The 27,519-nt window shown below is 42.2% G+C and overlaps 2 protein-coding genes and 1 non-coding gene across 3 annotated transcripts in view; 1 reads left to right on the forward strand and 2 right to left on the reverse strand.

The window, feature by feature from the left end:
* The window catches only part of PDZD9 (PDZ domain containing 9), a 23,007-nt gene extending 16,532 nt beyond the window's left edge, over positions 1 to 6,475 (forward strand). The window contains exons 4-6 of the mRNA XM_007516603.3: positions 1,765 to 2,472; positions 5,950 to 6,027; positions 6,327 to 6,475. Of these exons, the coding sequence (XP_007516665.1) occupies positions 1,765 to 2,155 (391 nt within the window). The 3' untranslated portion in view covers positions 2,156 to 2,472; positions 5,950 to 6,027; positions 6,327 to 6,475. The remainder of the gene's footprint in view (positions 1 to 1,764; positions 2,473 to 5,949; positions 6,028 to 6,326) is intronic.
* Positions 3,335 to 27,157, reverse strand: LOC103107747 (cytochrome b-c1 complex subunit 2, mitochondrial). The gene is made up of 14 exons (XM_060172844.1): positions 26,758 to 27,157; positions 24,777 to 24,860; positions 24,536 to 24,685; positions 22,751 to 22,815; positions 22,440 to 22,496; positions 22,024 to 22,148; positions 20,712 to 20,809; positions 16,995 to 17,052; positions 15,270 to 15,365; positions 14,338 to 14,537; positions 11,533 to 11,613; positions 9,068 to 9,144; positions 5,342 to 5,495; positions 3,335 to 3,595 (listed from the first exon to the last, which is right to left on the reverse strand). The coding sequence occupies exons 1-14, from the start codon at positions 26,788 to 26,790 to the stop codon at positions 3,512 to 3,514; spliced, it is 1,362 nt and encodes a 453-aa protein (XP_060028827.1). The 5' UTR covers positions 26,791 to 27,157; the 3' UTR covers positions 3,335 to 3,511.
* On the reverse strand, positions 9,413 to 9,546 carry LOC132533256 (small nucleolar RNA SNORA70). Its single transcript, XR_009545151.1, has one exon. It is a non-coding gene; the product is annotated as a small nucleolar RNA SNORA70 (small nucleolar RNA).
* Positions 27,158 to 27,519: the final 362 nt, after the last annotated feature.

Consider the following 27,519-nt stretch of genomic DNA (forward strand, 5'->3'; position numbering starts at 1 on the left):
AGGCAGGCTTTAAAACTGTTAAGAGGCTTTATGTTGCGGGCAGGGTATTTAAATCTCAGCAGTCAACAAAGACAACAGTTGGTGGAGTTAAAAAAAAAAAAGTAGAAACTGAGTTTGGAGTACTGCACCAAAGTAAGAAACTCTGGGTGGAGGGTCAGGGTATATTTTCAGCTTTGCCATAGGGGGGTGGGAGTAGGAACAAAGACCTTTGGTGGCAGGAATGGTGTTAATATACAGTCCTATCAATATATATATATATATATATGCTTCTGGAAGGTATGAGAGAGGAAGAATAGTGAATGCAGAGAGGCATGGAGGAAACAGCCAGGTTAAAAGCCTGTCCCTCTAGGTGGAGTGCAGTTAATATTTTGGTCGGTAGTCTGTGTTAAGTCTGAAAACACTGTGAAACAAATCAAGGCAGAATTTGACTTACACTTAGCAATGTAAAAAAAAAAAAAAAAATTACAGGTGGCTGGGCTGTGGCACACCTAGTTAAGTACATACAGTATTGAAGCGCAAAGACCCATGAAAGGCTCTGGGTTCAAGTTCCCGCTCCCCACTTGCAAGAGGAATGCTTGTTCTCTCCCTCTCTATCTCCCCCTCTCTCAATTTCTCTCTGTCCTACCCAATAATAATAAAAAATAAAAAAAAAAAGGAAAAAAAGTGTGGGGTGAGGGAAATAGCATAATGGTTATGCAAACAGACTCTCATGCCTGAGGCTCCAAGGTCCCAGGTTCAATCCCCCGCATCACCATAAAGCAGAGCAGAGAAGTGCTCTGGTAAAAAATAAAAACTACAGGGAGGTGGGCGGTAGCGTAGCGGGTTAAGCGCAGGAGGCGCGAAGCGAAAGGACTGGCTTAAGGATCCCGGTTCGAGCCCCCAGCTCCCCATTAGCAGGGGAGTTGCTTCACAAATGGTGAAGCAGGTCTGCAGGTGTCTGTCTTTCTCTCCCCCTCTTGTCTTCCCCTCCTCTCTCCATTTCTCTCTGTCCTAACAACGACAACAAAAACTACAACAACAATAAAAAAACAAGGACAACAAAAGGGTAAATAAATAAAAAATGAAACTATATATCCAAGATAGACACTCAAAGCTAGTGCATTTACTAAAACAAACAAACAAAAAAATGATGTTTCTTATTTATTTTTTTAAAAAGATTTTATTTATTTATTCATGAGGAATGATAGGAAAGAGAGAAAAAAACCAGACATCACTCTAGTACACATGCTGCCGGGAATTGAACTCGGGACCTCATCCTTGAGAGTCCAAAGCCCTATCCACTGCGCCACCTCCCGGACCACAATATGTGTGTTTCTAAAGAGAAAGCAATTGAAACAACACAGAAAGATAGCATTAAAACTAAATTGCGGGAGTCAGGCTGTAGCACAGCGGGTTAAGTGCAGGTGGTGCAAAGCACAAGGACCGGCGTAAGGATCCCGGTTCGAGCCTTGGCTCCCCACCTGCAGGGGAGTTGCTTCACAAGCGGTGAAGCAGGTCTGCAGGTGTCTATCTTTCTCTCCCCTTCTGTCTTACCTCTCCTCTCTCCATTTCTCTCTGTCCTATCCAACAACAACAATGACAACAATAGTAACTACAACAATAAAAAAAAAAGGGCAACAAAAGGGAATAAATTAAATAAATATTAAAAAAAACTAAATTGCACCTTTTTTTGTGACTCAAAGCAGATTAGCACTCATCTTGTTAGGGAAGGATGAATATTCAGACATTAAGGTTCCGTTTCACTCACTAGTCTTTTAATTACAGCTCAATGAAGACGAGTGAGGAGACAAAAGATGATTCTTTCTCAAGCAGCGATGATGATGGGGACGAAGTTTTAGATACAAGATTTAAATATCACAGATACTCACCATTATCTGAGCAGCGGCCTGCAAGACCAATGTATATTGCCAGAGAATGGCATGGATATAAAAAGAAGCAGCAAACTGTTAGTGTTGGGAAGCACCTTAACTGTGATGTGATGATCCATGGAGATATAAAGAAAGAACTGAGATCCCCTTCTCCATACTGGGCAATGTCGAAACAAGACAGGGAAAGCTCTTCCTCCTCAGGCTCTGAGGCCTCAGATGTATTCTGGCTGGAAGACGAAGCCCAAGTTGTTAATCACAAGGGTCCAACTGTATCCCAAGTTGACTAGGGAATGAATGGTCTGCATATCTGTGGTCACAGGGCATCTGTGTTGCCGTATACAGGCTGGCTATACTTAACGTATAGACTTAGCAGTTCTCTTTCTCAATTGCACTGTAAAGCCTTGGGAGACCTTCAATGGATATCCTACCCAAAGACTTCCCTGAGGTCCCATAGGCCCTACAAACCTTACTTTCAAAGTAGCAACATTATTCAGATTACATAAGGACCCTGCTTTCTGAGAAGAATGCCTCATCTTTTAGAAAACACAACCAAAGAACCCAGTATCAGATGTGCGAACATGGTTGAGACCATCACGTTTGTCAGGTATGTATCCCATTTTTATTTACATATTGAAGCTTCCCTTTTTTTTTTAAACTTTAGGTGCCCTACATAAAAGAAACAAGAGATACATTTTTTTTTTGGTTAGTTGTTCAGATTTGAGCTTTACTGTTACTTTTGATGGTTGGGTTTTAAGTTAATTACTTAAAAGAGATAGTAGTACAGAAACTTATGAGGGAGAGAGAGAAAATGGGAAAACAAAAACAAAAATTCAACAAAGTTAAATTAGACATATAAAACAAATCAATGGGAATATAGGATTTGACTAGTAGACTTTAATGTTTTCTATAAATAACCATTGCATAAAAGGTAAAAAGAGGGTAAAGCCTAGACTAATTCTTTTTTATTTTTTATGTTTTTTTTTTAATTTTTCATTTATAAAAAGGAAACACTGACAAAACCATAGGATAAAAGGGGTACAACACCACACAATTCCCACCACTAGAACTCTATATCCCATCCCCTCCTCCCTTGATAGCTTTCCTATTTGTTAACCCTCTGAGAGTATGGACCCCAGGTCATTGTGGGATGCAGAAGGTGGAAGGTCTGGTTTCTATAACTGCTTCCCCGCTGAACATGGGTGTTGATAGGTTGATCCATACTCCCAGCCTGCCTTTCTTTCCTTAGTGGGGCTATTTAATTCTTATCCTCAATGACAGATTTGTTTTAACTGTGTTTAGCTTAAAAAGCCATCAATAACCTAGAAGTATTTATTTAGTTACTATTCTCTGTTTCTGGTGGTTCTGTGTCCTTCTTACTTTCCTGTTCTATATAACACTTAAGACAAAGATTTTAGCATAAAATAAATGACTGCTGATTAACCAAATAGAAAGAATGCAAGGAAAAAAACATTTAAACAAAATTTTATTGACTTTAGGTCAACCAAAAGTAATTACCTGTTATGTCTTAAGATATTTTACCTCATTGATAAAAGATGATATATATATTAGAGATTTTTACTTTCGTTTTCACTGTTTTGGGTTGAGACAATGCTCTGTTCTTGCCTGTGGCTTATGCTTCAGTATTACAACTCATCCAGAAAAGGTGTGTGTCCCAAGTTTCCACTTGCTGCCATTGACTTCTGGCCAGAAACAAACGTCTTTGCAGCCTTTTTATAAGCAAACAAACGACAAACAAAAAGTCAGTAGCAGTAAGTAGACATATTGTCAAGTATATAAAATTATTTATTCTGTCATTTCAAGAGTTTACTGACAGGACACTGTACATGAGCAATTGTATAATAACAGTCTCTTGTGAAAACCAACTACAGGAGATGGTGATGCTCAGCTGTTCCACTCGCATGACTGAGTATGGTCATAGGGGCACCCATTTTGAGAGGGTGCTAGACTTGAGGTGATTTGTTAAAAAAGAAGAAGGACAAGGGAAAACCCAAACAATGGCAAATAAACACAGGCTACAGCTTTCCATTTCTTTTTTTTTCCTCTCGCCGCCAGGGTTATTGCCGGGGCTCAGTGCCTACATTATAAATCCACTGCTCCTGGAGGGAATTTCCCCATTTTGTTGCCCATTTTTGTTATTTTTAATTGTTGCCATTGCTGTTGTCATTGTTGGATAGGACAGAGGGAAATCGAGAGAGGAGACAGAGGGGGAGAGAAAAGACAAACACCTGCAGACCTGCTTCACCACTGTGAAGCGACTCCCCTGCAAGTGGGGAGCTGGGGGCTCAAACTGGGATCCTTAGACCACCAGTCCTTGCTCTGAGCTATGTGCGCTTAACCCACTGCGCTACCACCCCCCCCCCGCTTTCCATTTCTGTATCACAATGGCAGACAATCTGGGACTGATAAAAATACACTAATTGTCGGGAGTCCGGTAGCACAGTAGGTTAAGCGCACGTGGCGCAAAGCACAAGGACCGGCGTAAGGATTCCAGTTTGAGCCCGACTCCCCACCTGTAGGGGAGTCGCTTTACAGGCAGTGAAGCAGGTCTGCAAGTGTCTTTCTCTCCCCGTCTTCCCCATTTCTCTCCCCGTCTTCTCCATTTCTTTCCAACAACGACATTAATAACTCCAACAATAAAAACAAGGGTAACAAAAGGGAAAATAAATATAATAAATAAAAAAATAATAAAAAAATACACTGTTCAAAGTTAAATCTCATGCCTTGGTATTGTTTAGGTGACTTCCAAGTTCAAAGGCTGGTGGCTTAGGCTAAGAATAATGCATGAGTAGCAGCCAACCACAACAACCACAATGTCAATGTCAGGCTAGCTTTTTCCCCCCTTGTTGCCCTTTTAGTTATTGTTGTTGTTATTGATGTTGTCATTGTTAGATAGGACAGAGAAATGGAGAGAGGAGGGGAAGACAAAGATAGACACCTGCTTCACTGCCTGTGAAGCGACTCCCCTGCAGGGGAGGAGTCAGGGGCTTGAACTGGGATCCTTACACTGGTCCTTGCGCTTTGCGCTACCTGTGCTTAACCCGCTGCGCTATTGCCCGACTTTTTTTTTTTTTTTTTTTTTTAAAAAGACACCTGCAGACCCGCTTCATCTCTTGTGAAGCAAGCCCCCTGCAGGTGGGGAACCAGGATCCTTGTGCTTCATACTATATGCACTTACTCCAGTGTGCCATCATCTGACACTCAACTCGACCTCTAAGAATTTAAAATGGTTTAACCTGGTGGTAATTTAGTTGGTAATCAGTGGTAATCTAGTTACCATGGAAGCTGTTACAGAGAGCTGATGGCAATGAGCTTCTTCTTGCTGCCATACCAGGTAAACAGGCAGCAAGCAGCAGAGGGACATAACCGTCCAAAGAACTTTCTTCATTCTTTCTGAAAGCAGGTCATTTGATCAATTTTTTTCGAAATTAAATTCCCTGTTTCCATTTGCTTACCTTTACAACATCAGCTTCAGTAACTGAGTCGATCTGCTGAAGGACTGTGGTTGGTGGCACATAGGAACCAGCAACTAGAGCCTGGGACCCGACTTCATCCAGGAAACCCTCAGAAGACTCCAATGACATTAAGTACCCAGCTTTCAGCTTGTTCCTGTTCCGTTAAAGGGGTACAGTTAAGCAGAACTGAGTTTTATAGAGCAATGCAAATTTAAAGTGTGTTCCCAGTCTTAACCATATTTTGATAAGTATACAAATGAACAGCTGTGAACGTTTACAGTGCTAGGAGCTTCCATTCATTTCATTAGTTTGCCAACTGTCTCATTATTGACATTATCAATTAGAAAGTTGTTAATGCAAGATTATACTGAAAATGCAACAGACTGCCTTTTGATTTTCGGCTAGGATTTAGACCTCCTTGAAACTGCTTTAATATGAAGTTTTAATTACTGAACTAATTCTTGCCTCTTGACATCATGGGCGCTAATTTTAGGTATTCTTATTAAAACAAATCTGTGCAGGCTCTTCAAGTACTGTCTGCTTAGTAGAATGATGTGTGCCAATTCTTTAGCAAGCACCCTTACTCCTTGGGCCCCATGTCTTTGTAGGTATTTGTCTCATTGAAGTAGGGTATGGTGGAGAAGGAAGGTGGAAAAGAACGCTATAGGTCTTATAAGTTTCAGAAGGTAAATATGGGCAAAAGCCATCAATTTGAATTAAAATAAAAATTTAGTTCACAATTTTACCAGAAGGGAGCTGATGTTCAATAAGGCACTGAGTTATTTACCTCTGAAATAAACTATCTTCTTATGACACTGTGTTGCAAGACTTCTGTTTAGATAATTATGATTTAACGCAGTGGTTTTTTTTTTTTTTAATCACCTTGCCAGCTTAATTAAAAAAGTGATTTTTATCTGCAATAAACTTTACCAAGAGGTATTTACTTGCTCCCTCTGCAATGACACCTTATTTTCTTTCACTGTAGGAAGAACTAAGAACCTTACAAGAAAATATCAACTGCATCAAGATGGCAGAAATCAAACACATCTTGACATTAAAAACTCAAAGTCCATTTTCTACATGGGGCTGTACCTTGTAAGAACTGTGCTACATTTAATATATTTTCTTAAATAAATTAAATCTGAATAATTCTTCAATAAATCAAAACCTAGTGTTTTATTAATTTATTCCATCATATTCTATTTTTCATGTAATCATGTAGAACTGCATCCTAGCAATCCTTGGCTCCATGTATAAATATCTACTAAAATTGTATTGTACTTAGTTAAGAGTTTGTTTTCCTAAGTATGTAACCTTTTTTTAAAATTTTTGTATATTTATTTTCCCTTTTGTTGTCCTTGTTTTTTATTGTTGTAGTAGTTATTATTATTGTTGTTATTTATGTCATTGTTAGATATGACAGAGAAATGGAGAGAGGAGGGAACACAGAGGGGGGAGAGAAAGATAGACACCTGCAGACCTGCTTCACCGCTTGTGAAGCTACTCCCCTACAGGTGGGGAGCCAGGGGCTTGAACTGGGATCATTGAGCCAGTCCTTGCGCTTTGCGCCACCTGCTGCGCTAACGCCTGACAACCAGTCTGTAACTTCTATTTTATTTGAAATTGAGAGGGGGAGGCAAAGAGACAGAGACACCTACAGCATTACTTCACTGCTTATGAAGCTTCCTCTCTGCAGATAGAGCTTCAACCCAGGTCCTTGCACATAACAACATATACACTCAACAACACACTATCCAAGTGAGCTATTCTGCCAGCCTTTTTTTTTTTTTTTTTGTTTGTTTGTTTTCCTTTTCCATCCAGGGTTCTTGCTGAGGCTCAGTGCTGGCACTACTAATACATTGCTCCTGGTGGCCATGTTTCCATTTTATTGGATAGGACAGAGAGAAATTTAGAGAGGAGGAGGAGGAGATAGAAAGGGAGAGAGGGGAGTCAGGCGGTAGCGAAGCGGGTTAAGCGCACGTGGCGCAAAGCGCAGACTGGCATAAGGGTTCTCTCTCCCTCTCTGTCTTCCCCTCCTCTCTCCATTTCTCTCTGTCCTATCTAACAATGACAACATCAACAACAATAACAACTAAAACAATAAAAACAACAAGGGCAACAAAAGGGAAAATAAATATACAAAAAGGGAAAATATGAGAAAAAATTTTTTAAAAAAATAATAAAAAAAAAAAGAAAGGGAGAGAGAGAGACAGACACCTACAGACCTGCTTCACCACTTGTGAAGCGGACCCCCTGCAGGTGGGGAACGGGGGCTCGAACCGGATCCTTGTGCTTCGTACTATGTGCACTTAACTGGGTGTGCCACCACCTGGCCTCCAGACCAATTGTTTAAAAATATGTTCACTACAACAAAAGTAATACACTCAGAAAGAGAAATGACTGAAAAGGTCTTCCCTGGATTTCAATTCACCTTGCTATAATTTCCCTGTGGGCAATGCTAAAGGATTATGAAGCCAGTTTGAGTTTTGGGTTTCGCATTTTGAACTGTCCTAACTTAATTATGTCAAATTTAAATACATAAATAAATATTGGAAAATACAGGTTGATTTCCAGCCCTATCCAAAGGCTGCCTCTTCTAGTTAGAAAAACTTCTAGAACTGAGTTCAAAGTGTTATTTGTGCTTCCAATCAGGACAGTGGAAATTAGAAAAAAAAAAAATCACCAGTCAGGAGACTTAACTCTTTTAATCAGATGTCTTATGTCAATGAAGAGGAAAACCAAAGTCTTCCTCTCTGTGTTATTACTCTTGACTCAGCTGGGAATATATTATCGAGAAAGTGAAGTTATTCTTCAGTATACAAAGGGTAATAGTTCTAATACCCTCACCCTCACCTCATATACCCAACATTCAAGGATGCTTAAGTCCCTTTTTTTTTTTATATTTAATTTATTTATTTATTAATGAGAAAGATAGGAGAGACAGAAAGAACCAGACATCACTCTGGCACATGTGCTGCCGGGGATTGAACTCAGGACCTCATGCTTGAGAGTCAAGTGCTTTAGCTACTGCGCCACCTCCCGGACCACCCCAATATACTTTAATCTCTAGGATACTTGTAATATCTCATACAATGTAAAGAGCTGTTATACTGTATTGTTCGAACAATGACAAGGGAAAAAAATCTGTCCATGTTTAGCATGGATGGATCCAAGTGTGGCAGGCCTAACCACACAGAAACTATTATCTTTATTTTTTCCACTGAATTTTTAAAAACATTTTTATTTTATTTATTTATTTTTTGTTATTGGATAGAGACGAGAGAAATTGAGAGAGAAGGGGGAGACAGAGAGGAAGAGAGACAGAGAGACCCCTGCAGACCTGCTTCACCACCTGTGAAGTGACTCCCCTGCAGGTGGGGAGCCGGGGGCTCGAACTGGGACCCTCACGTCGGTCCTTGTGCTTTGCGCCACGTGCGCTACCGCCCAACTCCCATGAGTGTAACCTTTTATCTGCTGCACTACCTCCTGGGCCAAGTCTCTGAGAGATTCAAAATTCAAAACATGATCAAATAGAACTCATGTATAAAGCATCAGTAACTATGCTTAAAAGTGGTCAAGAAAATAAGCAAAATGGTAAGTTATATTTTCAATTCATACTTTTTTTTACATATCTTAATCCTTTTATGTATACTATTATTTTAACTAAAAAGAATACAACTTTCAAATCACTGAAATATGAAACACACATGGAACACTCAAACTTACCTGGCAGCTTGCACATCTGTACTAGAAAGGTTTCCTTGAGCAATTGTTTTGACTTGGTTATAGGCCGCCTTGATAACCTAGGATAGAATATGAGCACAATCTGGTCAACTTGGTACTCGCCCTTTTTGGAAATGTGGATCTCCTGGTGTATAGGGAATTTGAACTCGGTCCTGAATAGGGTCTGAATTACAGTCTTTGTTCTGCAGCTTGAGGTGGATGGAAATGATGACTTGTCAAGGTGAGCCTTGAACAATGTGCTCCAGAGCTTTTCACAGGCTCCATACGTACTTGTATGAACCGAGACCCGGGACATGATGAGAGTACACATGCATGTTCACTAGAAAGGGATGTCTCCAAGGTCCCTAAGGCCACATACAGAGGCAGCAGGCTGGTTCCCTACACCAAGGAGGCCACTGTTTGCAGCCGCTGCACACAAGGCTCTACAGCAACAAGAACGTGGGCAGCGTAAGTGACTGCAGAAAAACTGGTCATTTTTGATCAAGTACTAGAGTTTCCTAGAGCAATTCAATACTCCTCTAACTGAGGCAAAACCCAGAACGGAAGGCTTGTTTCAGAGAATGGCCATAAAGTCCACTTAAAAGCTAGTTTTACAACTCACAGTATTTAGGCAGCCAAACTTATTACAAAAAACAGGGCAGAGGATGACTAGAAGTTTTAGAAAGAGCAAATGCAGAGATATAAAATACATCTTGGAGCCAGGCAGTGGCACACGTTACAGTGGGTAAGGATCTGAGTTCAAACCCCCTCGGTCCCCACCTGCAGGGGGAAAGCTTCACAAGTTGTGAAGGAGGTCTGCTAGTGTCTCTCTGCCTTTCTCGCTCTCTAGTTCCCCCTCCCCTATCAATTTTCCCTAGTCTCTATCCAAAATAATATAGATACGTATACATATAGAATATACATCTTAAAAACTCAAAGTATCACAACTGCTATCTCTTAATAAGGAGGAAATAATCAATAATAAAAAAAAAGTCTTGAGGGAGTTGGGTGGTAGTGCAGTGGGTTAAGTGCACATGGCACAAAGCGCAAGGACTGGCAAGGATCCTGGTTTGAGCCCCTGGCTCCCCACCTGCAGGGGAGTTGCTTCACAGGTGGGGAAGCAGGTCTGCAGGTGTCTTTCTCTCCCCTTCCTCTCTCCATTTCTCTTTGTCCTACCTAACAACGATAACATCAATAACAACCACAATAACTACAACAACAATAAAAAACAAGGGCAACAAAAGAGAAAATAAATATAAAGTCTTGTAAAACTTGTTCACACATGAGATGCCAAAGGTTAGAAATAATAAAATTCCAGTGACATGAGTAGCTGCTTGGTAAACACTTATTCAAATAAATAACATGATAAATCTGGTGATTGATTTCACCCATTCCAACATATAAATTTGTTTTACCACAACACCGCTCAGCTCTGGCTTATAGGTGGTACCAGGAATTTTCATTCACACAAATACTTTTTTTTTTTTTTAATCCAGAGGACTCAGCTCTGGCTCGTGCTGGAGACTGAACCTGGAATCTTTGGCACATCAGGCATGAAAGTCTCTTTGCATAACCATTATGCCTGGGCCAACATTTACACACACACACACACACACACACACACACACACACACACACACACACACACACACACACACACACACACACACACACACACCAGAGGGGGAGAGGGGAAGACACCACAGCAGCTAGTATCAAATGGGGTGTTACAGAAACTTTGGTGGCGGGGGTGATGTGGAACTATAATCCTATAATCTTATTGTCTTGTAAAAAAAACAAACAGGGAGTCAGGCGGTAGTGCAGCAGGTTAAGTGCATGTGGCGCGAAGTGCTAAGACCAGTGTAAGGATCCTGGTTCGAGCCCCCAGCTCCCCACCTGTAGGGGAGTCACTTCACAAGTGGTGAAGCAGGTCTGCAGGTGTCTGTCTTTCTCTCTTCCTCTATCGATTTCTCTGTCCTATGCAACAACAACGGCTATACAACAACAACTACAACAACAATAAAAAGACAACAAAGGGAAAATAAACAAACAAACAAACAAACCGAAGCTTGGGCCAGACTCAAACCTAGGTCATGTGCACGACAAAACCAGAACACTACACACATGAACTATCCTGTTGGCCCGTCACCTGACTTTAGTAATCTATAAATCTTGAGGATCCCCAAATAGATATCCTGGCATTGACTGTGCTTGAGTTCTCAATTTAGAGGTCCCAGAGACATTCAACGCCACCTGTCCAAACAGAATAAAATGCCAAGGAGGGATTGTCTTCCTCTTTTCTAGAAGCGTTGGCACACATTTTTGAGTTTCTTCCACAGCATAAACATTTCACTGACTTTATATGGTGCAGAGTTCTGGTAAGTCACAACATCCAAACACTCTTCATTTTCTGTAAAAATCCACTAACAGGGATGGAGGAACTGTGAGAATTTGAGCGTGCGACTTACATCTCCAGCAGCTGCAGCCTGTGAGATGGTGTAAATCCCAAAAAGACCGGAATCTGAGTAACTGGCATTAAAAGCAGAAACCTGGAACGAAACATTACAGTCTGTTACCCTATCAGGTATAACCAAGCCAACCTTGTACTTTCACAGCTGAGGAGGTGGTACAGTGGTAGCACAGGACTTTCAAACATGAAGGCCTAAGTCCTGAGTTCGATTCCCAGCATTGCACATACCAGACTAACACCTTGGTTCTTTAAAAATAAAATTGTATTTTCATAGTAGAGGCAAAATATGCTTATATATCATTTAAGGTGTCATGGAAGAAGTGTTTTATATATGTATACATTACCACTTTAAGAACAAGTGGTTGTAACTACTTTTACTGAATCATTTCTAAAGTGGATCTCTCATTTCCCTTCGTGTGTGCTGTATTTCTGAGGCTTCATTTGATGACTAAAGGATACTGCTCGCATTAATTTGTGGATGTTACTGTCACAGGTCAAGTGTGGCTCAGTGGTATAGACTGAAGGTTTTGATATTAGACAAACCTGATTTCTTCTCTTTGCTATTGGTTGCTGCTTTTTTTTTGCTTTCACTTCTACAGATTCAAGTCAAAGGGTTAGGGGAAGTTTTATGTTTAGGTGTTGTTATTTAGATGCCCAAGGTAGCAAGAAAATTAATTTCTGCCTAAGAGGGGATTGTTGTCTATAGTCTGTCTGACCAGTGGTAAACTTAAGAAAAGTATGATTTAACCCAGTGTTTGTTTTCTTCTTCTTCTTCCTTTTTAAATTATACTGTATTTGCTTTACCCTAATAGGAGAGATACAGAGGAAGTCATACAGAGAAAAACCATAGAACTGCTCAGCTCTGATTTATAGTGGTGCTTGGAATTGAGCCTGGTGTCTTGGAGCCTAAGATATAAAAGTCTTTTGTGTAATAATTATGCTGTCTCCCTGGCCCTAACTCAGTGCTTCTATGTGGACCACTTAGATAAGGATCACTTGAGCCATAAAACAAATTCCATTTGGGATGATGGGAAGACAACATAAAGGTTCTTTTATAAAAGACTTTTATGCCTGAGGCATTATGGCCCCAGCTCAATCCCCAGTGCCATCACAGGACAGAACTGAGCAGTGCTGTGGTTTTTCTGTATCTCTCTCATTAAAATAAAAAAGATAATTAAAGATATGTGTTTGTTTCAGGCTCCAGCAACATATTTACTCATTCAGATCCCTATAGAAGCATTCTGAGGGCCTATCATTTAACTTATTGTTATAGTTACATGCAATTTTGTATAAATTTAAGTTTGCAAACTAATGGTTTGGTTACATAAAGTCTAAGAAGTAATGCACTGCATCCTTGAAGTTTAATTGCAACTCTGATACTATTCATATTCCAAATTCCTGGCCAAATTCTGAAGAAGAAAATTTTTCTTTTTTTAAAAAAAAACTTTATATATATATATATATATATATTTATTTCCCCTTTTGTTGCCCTTGTTTTTTATTGTTGTAGTTATTATTGTTGTCATCGTTGTTAGATAGGACAGAGAGAAATGGAGAGAGAAGGGGAAGACAGAGAGGGGGAGAGAAAGATAGACACTTGCTTCACCGCCTGTGAAGTGACTCCCCTGCAGGTGGGGAGCTGGGGGTTTGAACGGGGACCCTTCTGCTGGTCCTTGCGCTTTGCACCACGTGAACTTAACCCGCCACGCTACTGCCTGGCTCCCGAAAAAATTTTTTTCTAGTGACTGATAAAAACAGAATTTTATTTTTCTAACTTGTTCATAAAATGGAAAAAAATTTAAAAGATTTTATTTATTTATTAATGAGAAAGGAGGAGAGAGAAAGAATCAGACATCGCTCCAGCACATGTGCTGCTGGGGATTAAAATATGGACCTCATGCTTGAGAGTACAATGTTTAATCCACTGTGCCACGTCCTGGACCACTGAAGAAGACATTTCTACTAAATTTATGTTAGTGGTATAGCCTGGGAGGTGGTGCCTCAGATAAGGTGCTGATCTATTCTTGTTCATAAATAAATAAATACTTTAAAAAAATGATGTCACTGGACTTATGTCACTTAGGATTAATTTATTTTTATTGCCACCAGGGTTATTTCTGTGTCTTGGTGATGGCAAATCCATTACTCCAAGTGGCCACTTTTTGCTGTCCACCCCCCCCATTTGATAAGACATTGAGATTGAGGAGAGAGGTAGAGAGATACCTGCAGGTTTTGCTTCACGGCTTATGAGGAATCCCTTCTACAGGTGGGAGCAGGGGTTTGAAGCCAGATCCTTGCACATGGCAACTTATGCACTCAACCAAGTGCACCACCGCCAGGGTCTCCCCGCCCCATAAACTTCTGATAGACCCATTAGGGTATTAAAATCACACCTGGCTATCTCTTCAATTTTATAAAGACCATGTGTTCATCTTAAAATTAAAAAGCAAAACCTTCAAAACTCTTTTGAGAGAGAAAAACTGTCAGAGTGAGAAAGAATAGGACCTATCAGAGTACCACTTTGTCATACTGATGCTAGGGGTTGAACCTGGGACCTTATGCAGGTAAGGAAAGCACCTGCTCACTGTCCCACCTCCCTGACTGCTCATTTTAAATAATAAAAAATCGTAGCCATTTAGGAATCAAACTCAGGACCTCACGCCTGAGCTAGAGTTCAATGCTTTCTCCACTATGCCACTTCCCAGGCTCCTCACACTAAGTTTAAAGGGCAGGTTATCAGCACCAAATTCTAAGCACTAAGCCTTTGCAAACAAGAGAAATGGCTCCCAGTGCCCAGACTCACATCAAAAGGCTGGTTAGTTCCTTTGGCAGCAGCTTGATAGAGAGAGCTTGTGGCATTGCTGCCCCTCTTGACATGTGGCCCGGCGCCGAGGACATGCTGGAGGACACTAAATGCGTTTGCTTCTGCGCTTCCTATGGCGGCACTTTCTGCAACAACAGCGGCATGGACGAGGCTGTCCCCGTTCTGTTCTCGAATCTCACCTGCAACCATGTAGACAGTGAAGAAGAAAGTGACTTGGCTGTCGATGGCTTTATTCCTCAGAATTGTCTTCAGCATAGATTTTTAAAAAAAACTTATTTATTAATGAGAAAGATAGGAGGAGAGACAGAGAGAAAGAACCAGACATTACTCTGGTACATCTGCTGCCGGGGATTGAACTCAGGACCTCATGCTTGAGAGTCCAATGCTTTATTCACTGAGCCACCTGGTTGTCTGGGAAGTGGCGCAGTGGATAAAGCATTGGACTCTCAAGCATGAGGTCCTGAGTTCAATCCCCGGCAGCAGATGTACCAGAGTGATTTCTGGTTCTTTCTCTCTGTCTCTCCTCCTATCTTTCTCATTAATAAATAAATATTTTAAAAATATAATATATATTAATATATATATTTTACTTATTTGGGATATATAGAGAGAAAATTGCAGGGGGGGGTAGATAGAGAGGGAGAGAGACCTGCAGCACTGCTTCACCATTTCTGATGCTTCACCCCCTTATCAGCATAGCTTTAACCCAATAAAAATCCAAGCTTTTCTGTGGTGTGGTAGTCTCAATCATGCCATCTTGCCCTTTCCCAAACACACAAAACATGCCTAATATGAGACAACCATGCAATTTAATTCAATAGTGTGTGTGTGTGTGTGTGTGTGTGTATGTGTGTAGGAAGAGGGAAGGAGACTAGTCTGATAAATTAACCTGAAGAGAACAAAATACTTACCTCCGCGGTATTTGGCCTTTGGCCCAGACAAGCCAAGCCCTCCCCTCATGTTGAGGAACTGTTCAGCAACTTGCTTTAGAACAGGATGACTCACACCTGTTTCAATAGGAGCAAAAATAAGCTAGAACCAGACTTCGTAAAATTCACTCTCCTGGAGATACAACTTGTTGTATGCTTTACATTGGGTTGTTCTAGTTCTCCCCCGCCAAGAAAATTGGATCAGTCCTGTTAGTTTCGCGGACCCGCTTGGCCCCGCCCCTAGGAACCCGACAGAGTTCGAGAGTTCCAGAGTTGGAGAGTGGCAGAGTTAGAGAGTGCTTGGTGCCGCCACGGGGTAAGAGGCAGCAGAGTTCTGTTTGGTGATTAGTTTGTCTTAGTTTATGAATCGTTGTTCCTGAATAAAGAAATACAGCTTCCCTGCCCAGCTGTTGTCTCCACGTCTCTGTTACCCGCCCGTGAAGCTAGCCCGGCCAGCTGGAGCCGCCGAATTTTAACAACAACAACTGACAAACATTCACTAAGTCTTTTTTCTACACGTGTATTAACATTAACCTTATTTTCTTTCTTCTTCTTCTTTTTTTTTTTTTTTTGCCACTAAGGTCATAACTTTGGGTTTGGTGCCTGCCTGATGAATCCATGATCCTGGCAGCCACTCCTCCCCCACCCCCCCTTTTTGTATTAGACAGGGCAGAGAGAAATTGAGAGAGGAGGGATAAATAGGGAGAGGGAAAGACGCCTGCAGACCTGCTTCACTGTGTGAAGTTTCTCCCTTTCAGAAGGGGGTTGGGGGGGCCTTCAAACTCTGGTTTTAATGGTTTTTGTAAATCTCATAGACTGAAATTTGTTTAATTAGCAAGGCTGGCCATATTCTACAATAGCTGGCTATATACATAGACTTTCCCAGTTAATTGTGCATGCCTTTGCATATTTTTTCTATTATATGTATTAAAATAAAATCTTATTGAATAAAAGCCAGTAGCTTACAATAAGTACTGAACTCTGCTTTCGAAAACAAACAAAAAAAGAGTATTAAAATCCTATTACATGGGGGTCGGGCGGTGGCGCAGTGGGTTAAGCGCATGTGGCGCAAAGCGCAGGGACCGGCGTAAGCATCCTGGTTCGAGCCCCCGGCTCCCCACCTGCAGGGGAGTCGCTTCACGGGCGGTGAAGCAGGTCTGCAGGTGTCTTTCTCTCCCCTTCTCTGTCTTTCCCTCCTCTCTCCATTTCTCTCTGTCCTATCCAACAATGAATTGCGTCAACAAGGGCAATAATAATAACCACAACGAAGCTACAACAAGGGCAACAAAAGGGGGAAAAAAAAAGGCCTCCAGGAGCGGTGGATTCATGGTGCAGGCACCGAGCCCAGCAATAACCCTGGAGGAGGAAAAAAAAAAAAAAATCCTATTATATATGCCCATCTGACAAAAACAGGTCTTCAATTTTTTTCAATAATGTATTCATATAATTACAGTTTAAAAACTACTCTTAAAAATTACTTATTATTGGAGATAGAGAAAAACTGAGTGCAGAGAGGGAGCTAGAGAGGAAAAGAGACAGACACTTGCAGCCCTGCTTCACCACCTCTGAAGCTTTCCCCCTGCAGGTGGGGATCAGGGGCTTGAACCGGAGTCCTTGCACACTGTAATATGTGTGCTCAACCACACCACACAGCCCCTAAAAAACTATTTAACAAGCAAACTGACATAAATGCAATTTTCAACTCACCAAGTCCAACTAAAGCCATTCTTGCACTTGTAAAATGGTTCTGAACATAGAAATGTAACTGTGGAAGTTAAAACAGAAAAAAGGTTATACAGACATATAACTGCAAAAAAATGAAATGTCCGGCAGCATAAGAGCTGATACAAAGAGCGGGGTACAGGTCCAAGAAGGATGACGGAGGACCTAGTGGGGGTTGTATTGCTGTGTGGGAAACTGGGAATAATTATTGCCGTACAAATAAAAGGCAATAAATCAGTGATTGATAAGTTAAATCAAGAGGAAAAAAGTATGTTCAGTTTTCTGTACGATAAGCAAAAATTAAATAAGAACAAAACCCTTAAGTTTCAAGTCATATATATTCCTTAAAAACTGCTGATATCCCCACACCTATGGACGGACATCTATAAGGGGGCCCAAAGCATTAAATGGAAGGAGGAGGCTCTCTTCAATAAATGGTGCTGGGAAAACTGGGTTATAACATGCAGAAGAATGAAATTGAACTACTTTATCTCTCCAGAAATAAAAATCAACTCCAAATGGATCAAAGACCTGGATGTTAGACCAGAAACAATCAAATACTTAGAGGAAAACATTGGTAAAACACTTTCCCACCTACACCTCAAGGACATCTTTGATGAATCAAACCCAATTGCAAGGAAGACTAAAGCAGAAACAAACCAATGGGACTACATCAAATTGAAAAGCTTCTGCACATCCAAGGAAACTATTAAACAAAGAGACCCCTCACAGAATTGGAGAAGATCTTCACATGCCATACATCAGACAAGAAACTAATCACCATAATACATAAAGAGCTCGGGAGTCAGGCTGTAGCGCAGCGGGTTAAGCGCAGGTGGCGCAAAGCACAAGGACCGACATAAGGATCCCGGTTCGAACCCTGGCTCCCCACCTGCAGGGGAGTCACTTCACAGGCGGTGAAGCAGGTCTGCAGGTGTCTATCTTTCTCTCCTCCTCTCTGTCTTCCCCTTTTCTCTCTGTCCTATCCAACAACAACAACAATAATAACTACAACAATAAAACAACAAGGGCAACAAAAGGGAATAAATAAATAAAGGAAAACAAATGCTGGAGAGGTTGTGGGGACAGAGGAACCCTTTTACATTGCTGGTGGGAATGTAAATTGGTACAGCCTCTGTGGAGAGCAGTCTGGAAAACTCTCACAAGGTTAGACATGGACCTTCCATATGATCCAGTAATTCCTCTCCTGGGGTTATACCCCAAGGACTCCATAACACCCAACCAAAAAGAGGTGTGTACTCCTATGTTCATAGCAGCACAATTCATAATAGCTAAAACCTGGAAGCAACCCAGGTGCCCAACAACAGATGAGTGGCTGAGAAAGCTGTGGTATATATACACAATGGAATACTATGCAGCTATCAAGAACAATGAACCCACCTTCTCTGACCCAGTTTGGACAGAGCTAGAAGGAATTATGTTAAGTGAGCTAAGTCAGAAAGATAAAGATGAGTATGGGATGATCCCACTCATCAACAGAAGTTGAGTAAGAAGATCTGAAAGGGAAACTAAAAGCAGGACCTGACTAAATTGTAAGTAGGGCACCAAAGTAAAAACCCTGTGGTGAGGGGTAGACATGCAGCTTCTTGGGCCAGTGGGGGGTGGGAGTGGGTGGGAGGGATGGGTCACTGTCTTTTGGTGGTGGGAATGGTGTTTATGTACACTCCTAGTAAAGTGTAGTCATATAAATCACTAGATAATTAATATGAGAGGGGGAAAATTAATTGTATGTCTCGAAGTTTTTAAAACACAGACTGAGTCTTTTTAATATATAGGATGTGTATTTGATGTGCGGACTCTCTCAAAAGCCTAGACCAAGTAGATCAGAAGCATCCAATAGCACAGCTATATACAAGATACTGGGTACTGTACAGCAAACCCTAACAGAAGGACTTTTCAAAGTTAACCCAATTACCAAATAATGTGACGATAACATTAACTTTCCATCATCTTTTTGAACCCTAAGACAGCAGGAACCTCACATCTCCACTATAGAGCCTCTACTTCCCCCAGTCCTTGAACCTTTGGATATGGCCCACTTTCCCGTATGCCTCTCCCAATCCATATCAAATAATACTGCATCTGCCGATCGCAACCTATTCAACACAACGATTGCCACCTCAACATGCTTCAGCTCAGACTGCGTCCAGAGACTTCATATGTGGAATGACAACCCTTCAGCTTCATTACTCGGGTGAGACCTTTCCTTACATACTATTCTCTAATTACATCCCAGGTGGTTCACTTTCTTTCTTTCTTTTTTTTTTTTTAAAGTATTTTATTTATTTTATTTTTGAAAGAGATGCAGAGAGAGAAAGATACAGAGAAACACCAGAGCACTACTCAGCTCTGGCTTATGGTGGTGCAGGGGATTGAACCTGGGACTTCGGAGCCTTAGGCATGACAGTCTCTTTGCATAACCACTATGCTATCTACCCCCGGTGGTTCACTTTCTAACGAAGACCCAAAACCTAGATATACACCAATTTCTGTGAGAGAGAGCATATGTTCACACGTATCCATAAACTACTGCAAAATATATACCTGAAAGCAGAAGTACAATAGAGTTTGCAGAGAGTACCCCCCTAACACTTCCTCTCCACTATTCCAACCTTTGGGTCCATGATTGCTCAACAATTTGTTTGGCTTTGTATGTTAACTCTCTTTTCAGTCACCAGGTTCCAGATGCCATCAGGATGCCGGCCAGGCTTCCCTGGACTGAAGACCACACCAATGTGTCCTGGAGCTCCGCTTCCCCAGAGACCCACCCTACTAGGGAAAGAGAGAGGCAGACTGGGAGTATGGACCGACCAGTCAACGCCCATGTTCAGCGGGGAAGCAATTACAGAAGCCAGACCTCCACCTTCTGCAACTGACAATGACCCTGGGTCCATGCTCCCAGAGGGATAGAGAATGGGAAAGCTATCAGGGGAGGGGGTGGGATATGGAGATTGGGTGGTGGGAATTGTGTGGAGTTGTACCCCTCCTACCCTATGGATTTGTTAATTTATCGTTTCTTAAATAAAAAACTGCTGATAATCATTAATTTTTTCTAATATCTTCAAAAAATGGGGGGGGTGTTGGGTGGTGAGGGTAGGAATTTAAGATCACATATACATGCTACACTTGCAGCTTTAACATTCAACATTTTGAAATCAAAGCTCTCTGATGCACAGATGACTGTGATCTGACAAATCTGTATTGAGAGCAGAGTAAGGCTCTTGTGCTGGAGACAGTAACTGAGTTAATGAGTAGGCTAACGGTGGAACAGGAGCAAAGGAAGTAGGAAGCTCCTTACCTACATATGGGGGGAGGGGTTAGAAGGAAGACTTTTAGTCACATGATTATAAGAAAGCACAGTTTTAAAAATCATCTATCACACAGACAAGGGTCTCGAAGAAAGTATACCTAGACATCAACACTGAGTGCCCTTAGGTAGGTGAGATATTTTTATTTCCTTTCACTTTGCTTGTCTTTGTTTTCAAGATTTTCTGTAGCGAACACTTTCCTTTTGAAATTAAAGCTTTTTTCAGTTAAATGTCCAGGTTTTTAGTTAAAAACGAATTTATGAAACAAACACAAGACTGTGTAGATTTACATTAAGATTAGAAAATTAGGAAAGAAATTTGCAATGAAAACACTCAGTTTAATATGAGAGTAAGCACTTTGATTACTATGTACCTGGTCTGATGTCACTTTCCCAATCCTATAGTCAGGACAATACAAGGAATTAGCCAAGGTGTTTTTGTATGCTGCAGCATGCAAATTTTCAATGATACCTGTAAAATAAATGGATGAAGTAGTGTAAATTAAATAACAACATTTCTGGAGCCTAGAAGTCAAGTGACTACACAACTGTGGCTATCTTACAGCATTCAAGTATGAAGACTTGAAAATTTTATTTATCTATTAATTATTTTTTGCCTCTAGGGTTATTTCTGGGGCTTGGCACTACGAATCCACTGCTCCTGGTGGCCATTTTTTCATTTTATTGGATACGACAGAGAGAAATTGAGAGGAGAGAGGAAGATAAAAAATGGAGAGAAACAGAGAGACACCTGCAGACTTGCTTCACTGCCAGTGAAGTGACCCCCCCCTGCAGGTGGGGAGTTAGGGGCTTGAGCCAGAATCCTTGAGCCAGTCCCTGTCCTTCGTGCTATGTGCACTTGACCTGGTGCACCACTGCCCAGCCCTGATTTGAAGTTTTTATCATTTAACCTCTAGGAACTTTCAGAATTCAATTAGTCTAACATTTTAAACATTTACTGATTCCACATATTTATGTTCATCTGCACACATCCACTCTGAGACAAACACACACACACACACACACACACACACACACACACACACACACACACGGCACCTCCCATGTGACACCAGGGCTCAAACCTGGGCCAAGTGCACGGCAAGGCACACAGCCTACCTGATGAACTATCTCTCCAACTCTTAGATGAACAAATATGCTGGTTTTATTAAAAAAAAAAATCTTTATTTTTAGTTGGGACATTTCTCTGACAGCTAAACAAATGAGATTAAATGTAGGCAAGGACAAATAGGATAGTGGTTACTCAATGAGACTTTCATGCCTGAGGCTCCAAAGTGCCAGGTTCAATCCCCCACACCACTATAAACCAGAGCTGAGTAGTGCTCTGGGGAAAAAAAAAAAAAAGATTAAATGACAGTAGCTTCTACATGCCTGCATCTGCCTGGACAATGGTACCTGGTATCAACTGGAAGGTCTCAGGAGGGGAAAAAAATTCAATAGCACTTCTCCTCTCCTACAATGAACTCAAAAAGTCAGTATCATGGCCTGGGAGCTAGCATAGCATGTAGGGTACTAGACTTGTAAGCATGAGGGCCTGAGCTTAATTTCTGGTGTTGTAAATGCTAGATGCTTTGGTTCTGTCACTTGTCACTAAATAAATACATCCTAAAAACAAAACAAAACCTAGTATCTTAGAATAGAAATGCAGTCTGAGGATATACTTACGAGCTTGTGGATTCTGGAAGGCCACTGCTTTGTCAATCTTTAACTGAGACTGAAGGTCATTGACCTCCCAACGACGAAATTCTGGTGCTGTGGTGACATTGAGCAGGAACTCCATTAGGATATCACTGAAGAAGACATCACGATTAAGAGAGAAGTGGCAAGAACGGAAGGCATACATTCTACGTAACTGCAATGTTCTCAATACTCAACGTTGGTCCTTATGGAAAGCGTGAGGATGTAATAGAAGAATAATCCCCACGCTAAGGAGGACACAAAGGCACATTAAGAATGGCTAGAACTGGGGAGTTGGGCAGTAGCACAGCGGGCTAAGTACACATGGCACAAAGCACAAGGGCCACAAGAGCTGAACAGCTCACTCTTCCTTTAACACCAGGTGTCCTAACACAGGTACTTACACATCATCCCGCAGACACTCCACAGTGTAAGCCATGTTTTCTCTTGTTGCAGTCACACTGAACAGGAAACAAATGGAAATGGTCTAAGTCAGAAGAATATTCTTCCCCTTTTATCTCTCTTAAGCCAATTACTCTTTAGTACAAACCAGTATAGACAATAAAACAAAAAATGTTTTCATTAAATATTTTTAACAGTAAAAATATTTAAAACAAGAAAATGATAGGGTGATACTCTGGCTCTCTCTCCTCTGCTTTGTGTTTATCTTTTACTACTTACTTCCCATTAGTTTTTTTTTTTCCCCCAAACAAACCTCAATTTACCACCAACTGCTTCAATTCCACGAGTTATCTTGAAAGATGAAGCGCCTTTTGAAGTCTAGAAAAAGAGAAAACTTTTTTTAGTAGTTTTTTTTTTAATGCTGTCTGCCAAACATTATGCCATATCAACACCTAATGTTTGATTACCACTGCATTTAAAAAGAACTGTATCTATATAGTAGGTCCTTTTTTAGTGTAAGAGTTATATAAAAAAAAAAAAAGTGGGACCAGATGATGGTGCACCTGGTTAAGAGCACACATATTGCACAAGGACTGGGGTTCAAGTCTCTGGTCCCTGCCTGCAGGGAGAAAGCTTCACGAGTGGTGAAGCAGGGCTGCAGGTGTCTGTATCTTTCCCTATCTCCCCCTCCCTTCTCAATTTCTCTGTCTCTCTCCAGTAATAAGTAGTTAAAAAGAAAAAAAAACCCAAAAAACATAAAAGAATTATAAAAACATTAAGCAAAAAGTACATTTTTAAATATAAAGTATATTTAAATAAAAGTTCAGTTATTGCATAGAAATTTACTTGATTCATTTGTCTATTCTGGAAGAGAGTTGCATGAGAAATAACTCTGATTGGTCATATTTATTTATTTATTTTACCAGAGCTCTGTTCAAGTTCTGGTTTGTGGCAGTTTGGGGGATTGAACCGGGGAGCCTCAGGCATGAGAGCCTCTTTGCATAACCATTATGCTATCTACCCTCTGCCCACTTTCTTTTTTCTTTTGCCACCAGGAGGGTTATTGCTGGGGCTCAGTGCCTGCAAAACGAATCTATTGCTCCTGGAGGTCTTTATTATTTTTTTCTTCCTTTGTTTGACAGGACAGAGAAACACCTGCACCACTTATAAAGCACCCCTTCCCCCATTGCCCTGACCTTGCAGGTGGGGAGAGGGAGCACAAACTTGGGTCTGTGCACATGGTGGTGCTTAACACCAGCAGTCATTTTCTTTACTGACTTCTTTTTTTTAAATTACCTTTATTTATTGGATAGAGACAGACAGAAGTTGAGAGGAGGGGGGGAGACAGAGAGGGAGAGAGACAGAGAGACACCTGCAGCCCTGCTTCACCATTTGTGAAGCTTTCCCCTTGCAGGTGGGGACCAGGGGCTTGAACCTAGGTCCTTGCGCATTGTAACACGTGCACTCAACCAGGTGCGCCACCACCTGCCCCCGACTTCTTACACTTTAGCAATAACATTCAGACTAATACTATTGTAATGTTTCTCTATGACAAATGTCCTGTGCTTTTCCATGTTGTATCAGGAGTGTAATGTCCCCCCCCAAATTCATGACCAATGAATGTAACCTTATTTGAAAATAACCCTGGACGTTGTATTTACAATGAGGTCATATTGGACTAAGTGGACTCTAAGTCTAATAAGACTGTAAAACTACATTAAGAGGGGAATCTGGATGGGGTATAGAAAGGTCACATGACAACAAAAGCAGAGAATGGAACAATGCAGCACTAAGTTGGGGACACCAAAGATTCCTGGCAGCCACCAGATGCTAGGGCGAGGCAAACAGAGATTTCTCTTAGCATTTAGAAGGAGTTTATCTCCTATTATTATTGTTATTATATCATAAGAGATAAACTCCTCGCCTGTGACTTTTTAGCCTCTAAAGCAGTGAGACGATACATTTCTGCTTAAGCCACCTGGCTTATCATGTTGTAACTGTCCCACAAAACTAACAAAGGGACGCTACCTTCAATTTTCTTTTCTGGAGGATGAGTATACTATAGTATTTCTAGACATGAAGTAGCAAAGACGCTTACCAAACTGGACGCAAGGCGAAGCAAATGAGAGGTTCCTAGGCTGTTGGGGTCCTCGTACCTACTGCCCGCTTTAATGAACAAACCAATTCTTGACGCAGGAGCATAATTTTCCAGAGAAGCAATCACTAAGCCGTTGGGTAATCTGGTAAACTATGTTTAAAATAAAGAGATGTGATTACTGTCTTTGTTACCAAGGTGAGGAAGGCCAGTTTGGGCTGTGGTGGGACTGGGTGGGACTAACCTCAAGGTCCTGAGGCTGTACAGGCACTCCCGCAGGGGCAGCTGGGGCTTTAATTTTGGGAGCAACTTTGAGAGAGTAGAATCTCTAAAAAACATACACAAAAAAGACAGGTTACACACAGTTCTTGTAACAGCGCATCGCTGTGTAGTGTGTGCAAGCAACTGAGGGTTTCTGTGATAAAAGAAATCCATGGGAGAATTCAACTCATTCCTTTATGGACTCACAGAGCCACCATTTTATTCACCTTGCTTATGCTTTGAAGGGTCTGAAGCAATACTAGTTCTACACGCTCATATTTTACCACGTAAAGAATTTTACCATGTATAGAATGACTGTAGTTTCTTTTGTCTTTTAACTATCTTATCAAATACTCAGGTGATTCCAGTTCTGCTTTGGTTTTTTTTTTTTTTAAACTGTAGGAAAAGCACATACACACCTCTTCCTTTTATAATAGATTTTAAAATAACTTCATCTCCTTATTCACTTTAGTAACCATAAGACAAAAAATAATAAACAAAACTTTCTCCAAAGTAGCTTTATTCTCTTGTCTGCTATATTAAGACTAACTTTTATCTACTTTGGCTACTATGTTTCATCTACAGTAGAGTCTTGGTATATAATATGAAGCCACTGGAAGGGAACCCACATGCATAATTTATTATTATGTTTTTGATTTTGATTGTGTTTAAGGTTCATGATGTTATTAGTGAAGATGTTAAAAGTTAAAACAACTTGATATTCCTAAAATGAAATGAAAATGTGACAGCTGGAGTTTCCCTAAGGACTCCCATCAGAGACAAATTTCCACACTCTGGGGCATCAAAGATTGTGTGTTGTGCATTCAGCATTGGCGCTATTACCAAGTTGGTTGCTAGTTTCCATTTGCTGTTAGTCTTTAGAAATTATAATTTAAAGCTAACTACGTTTGCTCTATCACCACTTATTTAGCTTGCTGGGTACTTTATCATTAATCCCACCTGTGACTTGGGTTTTTGATTTTTCCAAAAGGTAAAATTTAAGTTATATGGCCCAGCAGTTGAGTTACGACGAACCCACAGTCCCTTTGTCCAAGGAGATGCAAGTGCCTTCCCCTCAAATATGTGCACAAAGCGACACTTTACTGGTGACAGGCTTCCTCTAAGTTCTCCCATTCAAGTCGGCTGCAAATCATCATCCTAGGACTCGTGACCCAACTACGACATCATTTTGTTTTAATGACGACGTTGTGAATAAAGCTGTTCTCGTGCACGGCAAGTGTTAACAATCATCAGAAACATTGGTAACTGCTTCCGAGTTCACCGCGGCTCGTTGACATTGGGTCCTCTCCAACTGTTTACCTTTTGAGTTTTCCTTACTGGAAAAAGAAAATTGTATTTGACAGTTCCACCTTCACCCCTCTGGCTCCCCTGTGCCATGACACTGACAACTGAGGATTCCCCCCCCCCCCCCATGCAATAGCTAGATGTCACTAAGGGCTTGAAGGAGGAGCAGCAGCAGCAGGAGGAGCGCGGCGCTGTCAGGACGCCCAGGAAACACCAAGCTCCGGGCACCGCGGACAGACCCGCAGGTCTCTCGGTCTCTGACTCTCGAGCCCATCGACCCGCGAAGGGAGCCGACGCTCTGCCCCGCACGGAGCAGCGGAGGCCGCAGGGGCCGCGCCAGGTCTCGCGGGGCCCCTCCCTCCACGCAGCCTTGACCTTCAGAGAGGCCTCCTCCGAGCCGCGGCGCCTCCACGCACAGTCGGGTCTCTCCGCGACACTCCCGGGGCCGGGGCCCGGGCTGGGGCCGGGCCTCCTGGGCTCGGAGCGCCGAATGGGCCGCCCATGCCCGGCCCGGCCCGGCCCGCCTGCTGCCCGCCGGCCCCGCAGGGTTCAGCTGAAGGGCAGACGCGAGCCCGAGGCCCTGGGCCCCCTCCTGGCCCGTATCACCTCGCTGACCACACTCCTACCGGCCCTTCCCGAAACCGACGGGCTGTGCTCACCGAGAACGACCCGGCCTTGCCCAGCAGCTTCATGGCTCAAGATTGCTCTGACCCTCGGTCACCGCCGGCTTCCCGGAGAGCAAGATGGTGGTGGACGGCGGGAGTTTCCCAGCTCTCCCCGCGGCACTTTCCCACGCCCCCTCGAGCCGGGGCCGCTCTAGACGACGCGCTCTCTACTGCTCCCTGCAGGAGGCCCGGGCCCAGCCCGAGTCCGCCAAGGCTCGCGCGGAGCCTCGGAAGTCAATGTTTCAGCGGTCTTTTCCGGTAAACACTCCTTGAATTCTCTTTCTGGCCCGGATATGTGCTGTCATTCTCTTCTGGCCATGTCTACAACGGCCCGTCGGTCCCGTTCGCCCCCTGCCCCGTGGCTTTGGACTCTCCCGACCTGGACTGTCCAATGGGGCAGCTCTTCCGCGGGCTTCCTCCCGCCTTCTCCCGAGCGCCTGGGCTGCCCCCGCGTCGCACAGACCCGGCTGCCAGGCGCTGGCTGCAGGCTGTTGCTCAGTTGTTCCTGGGTCGTTAGCCGCAGAGACCAGAGGTCTGGGCCAGTGGACTGACTCACTGTTGTGACTCCCAGAACAGACGGAGGCGCACATAAGTGGGTTCGTGACCCAGGGAATCCTCTCAACTAAGGCGTTGCGCTCAGGGACTAAAGGGGTCTGGGTTGGGAATGTCAAGGATACACTGCTTTTCATGAAAAAGGAAGGAAGGGAGAGAGAAAGATGCTTTGACTAGTATGTGATCGCGTGAGTGTGTGACTTG

This window comes from Erinaceus europaeus, chromosome 15 (assembly GCF_950295315.1).
Source record: "Erinaceus europaeus chromosome 15, mEriEur2.1, whole genome shotgun sequence".
In the NCBI taxonomy this organism is placed as follows: Eukaryota; Metazoa; Chordata; class Mammalia; order Eulipotyphla; family Erinaceidae; genus Erinaceus; species Erinaceus europaeus.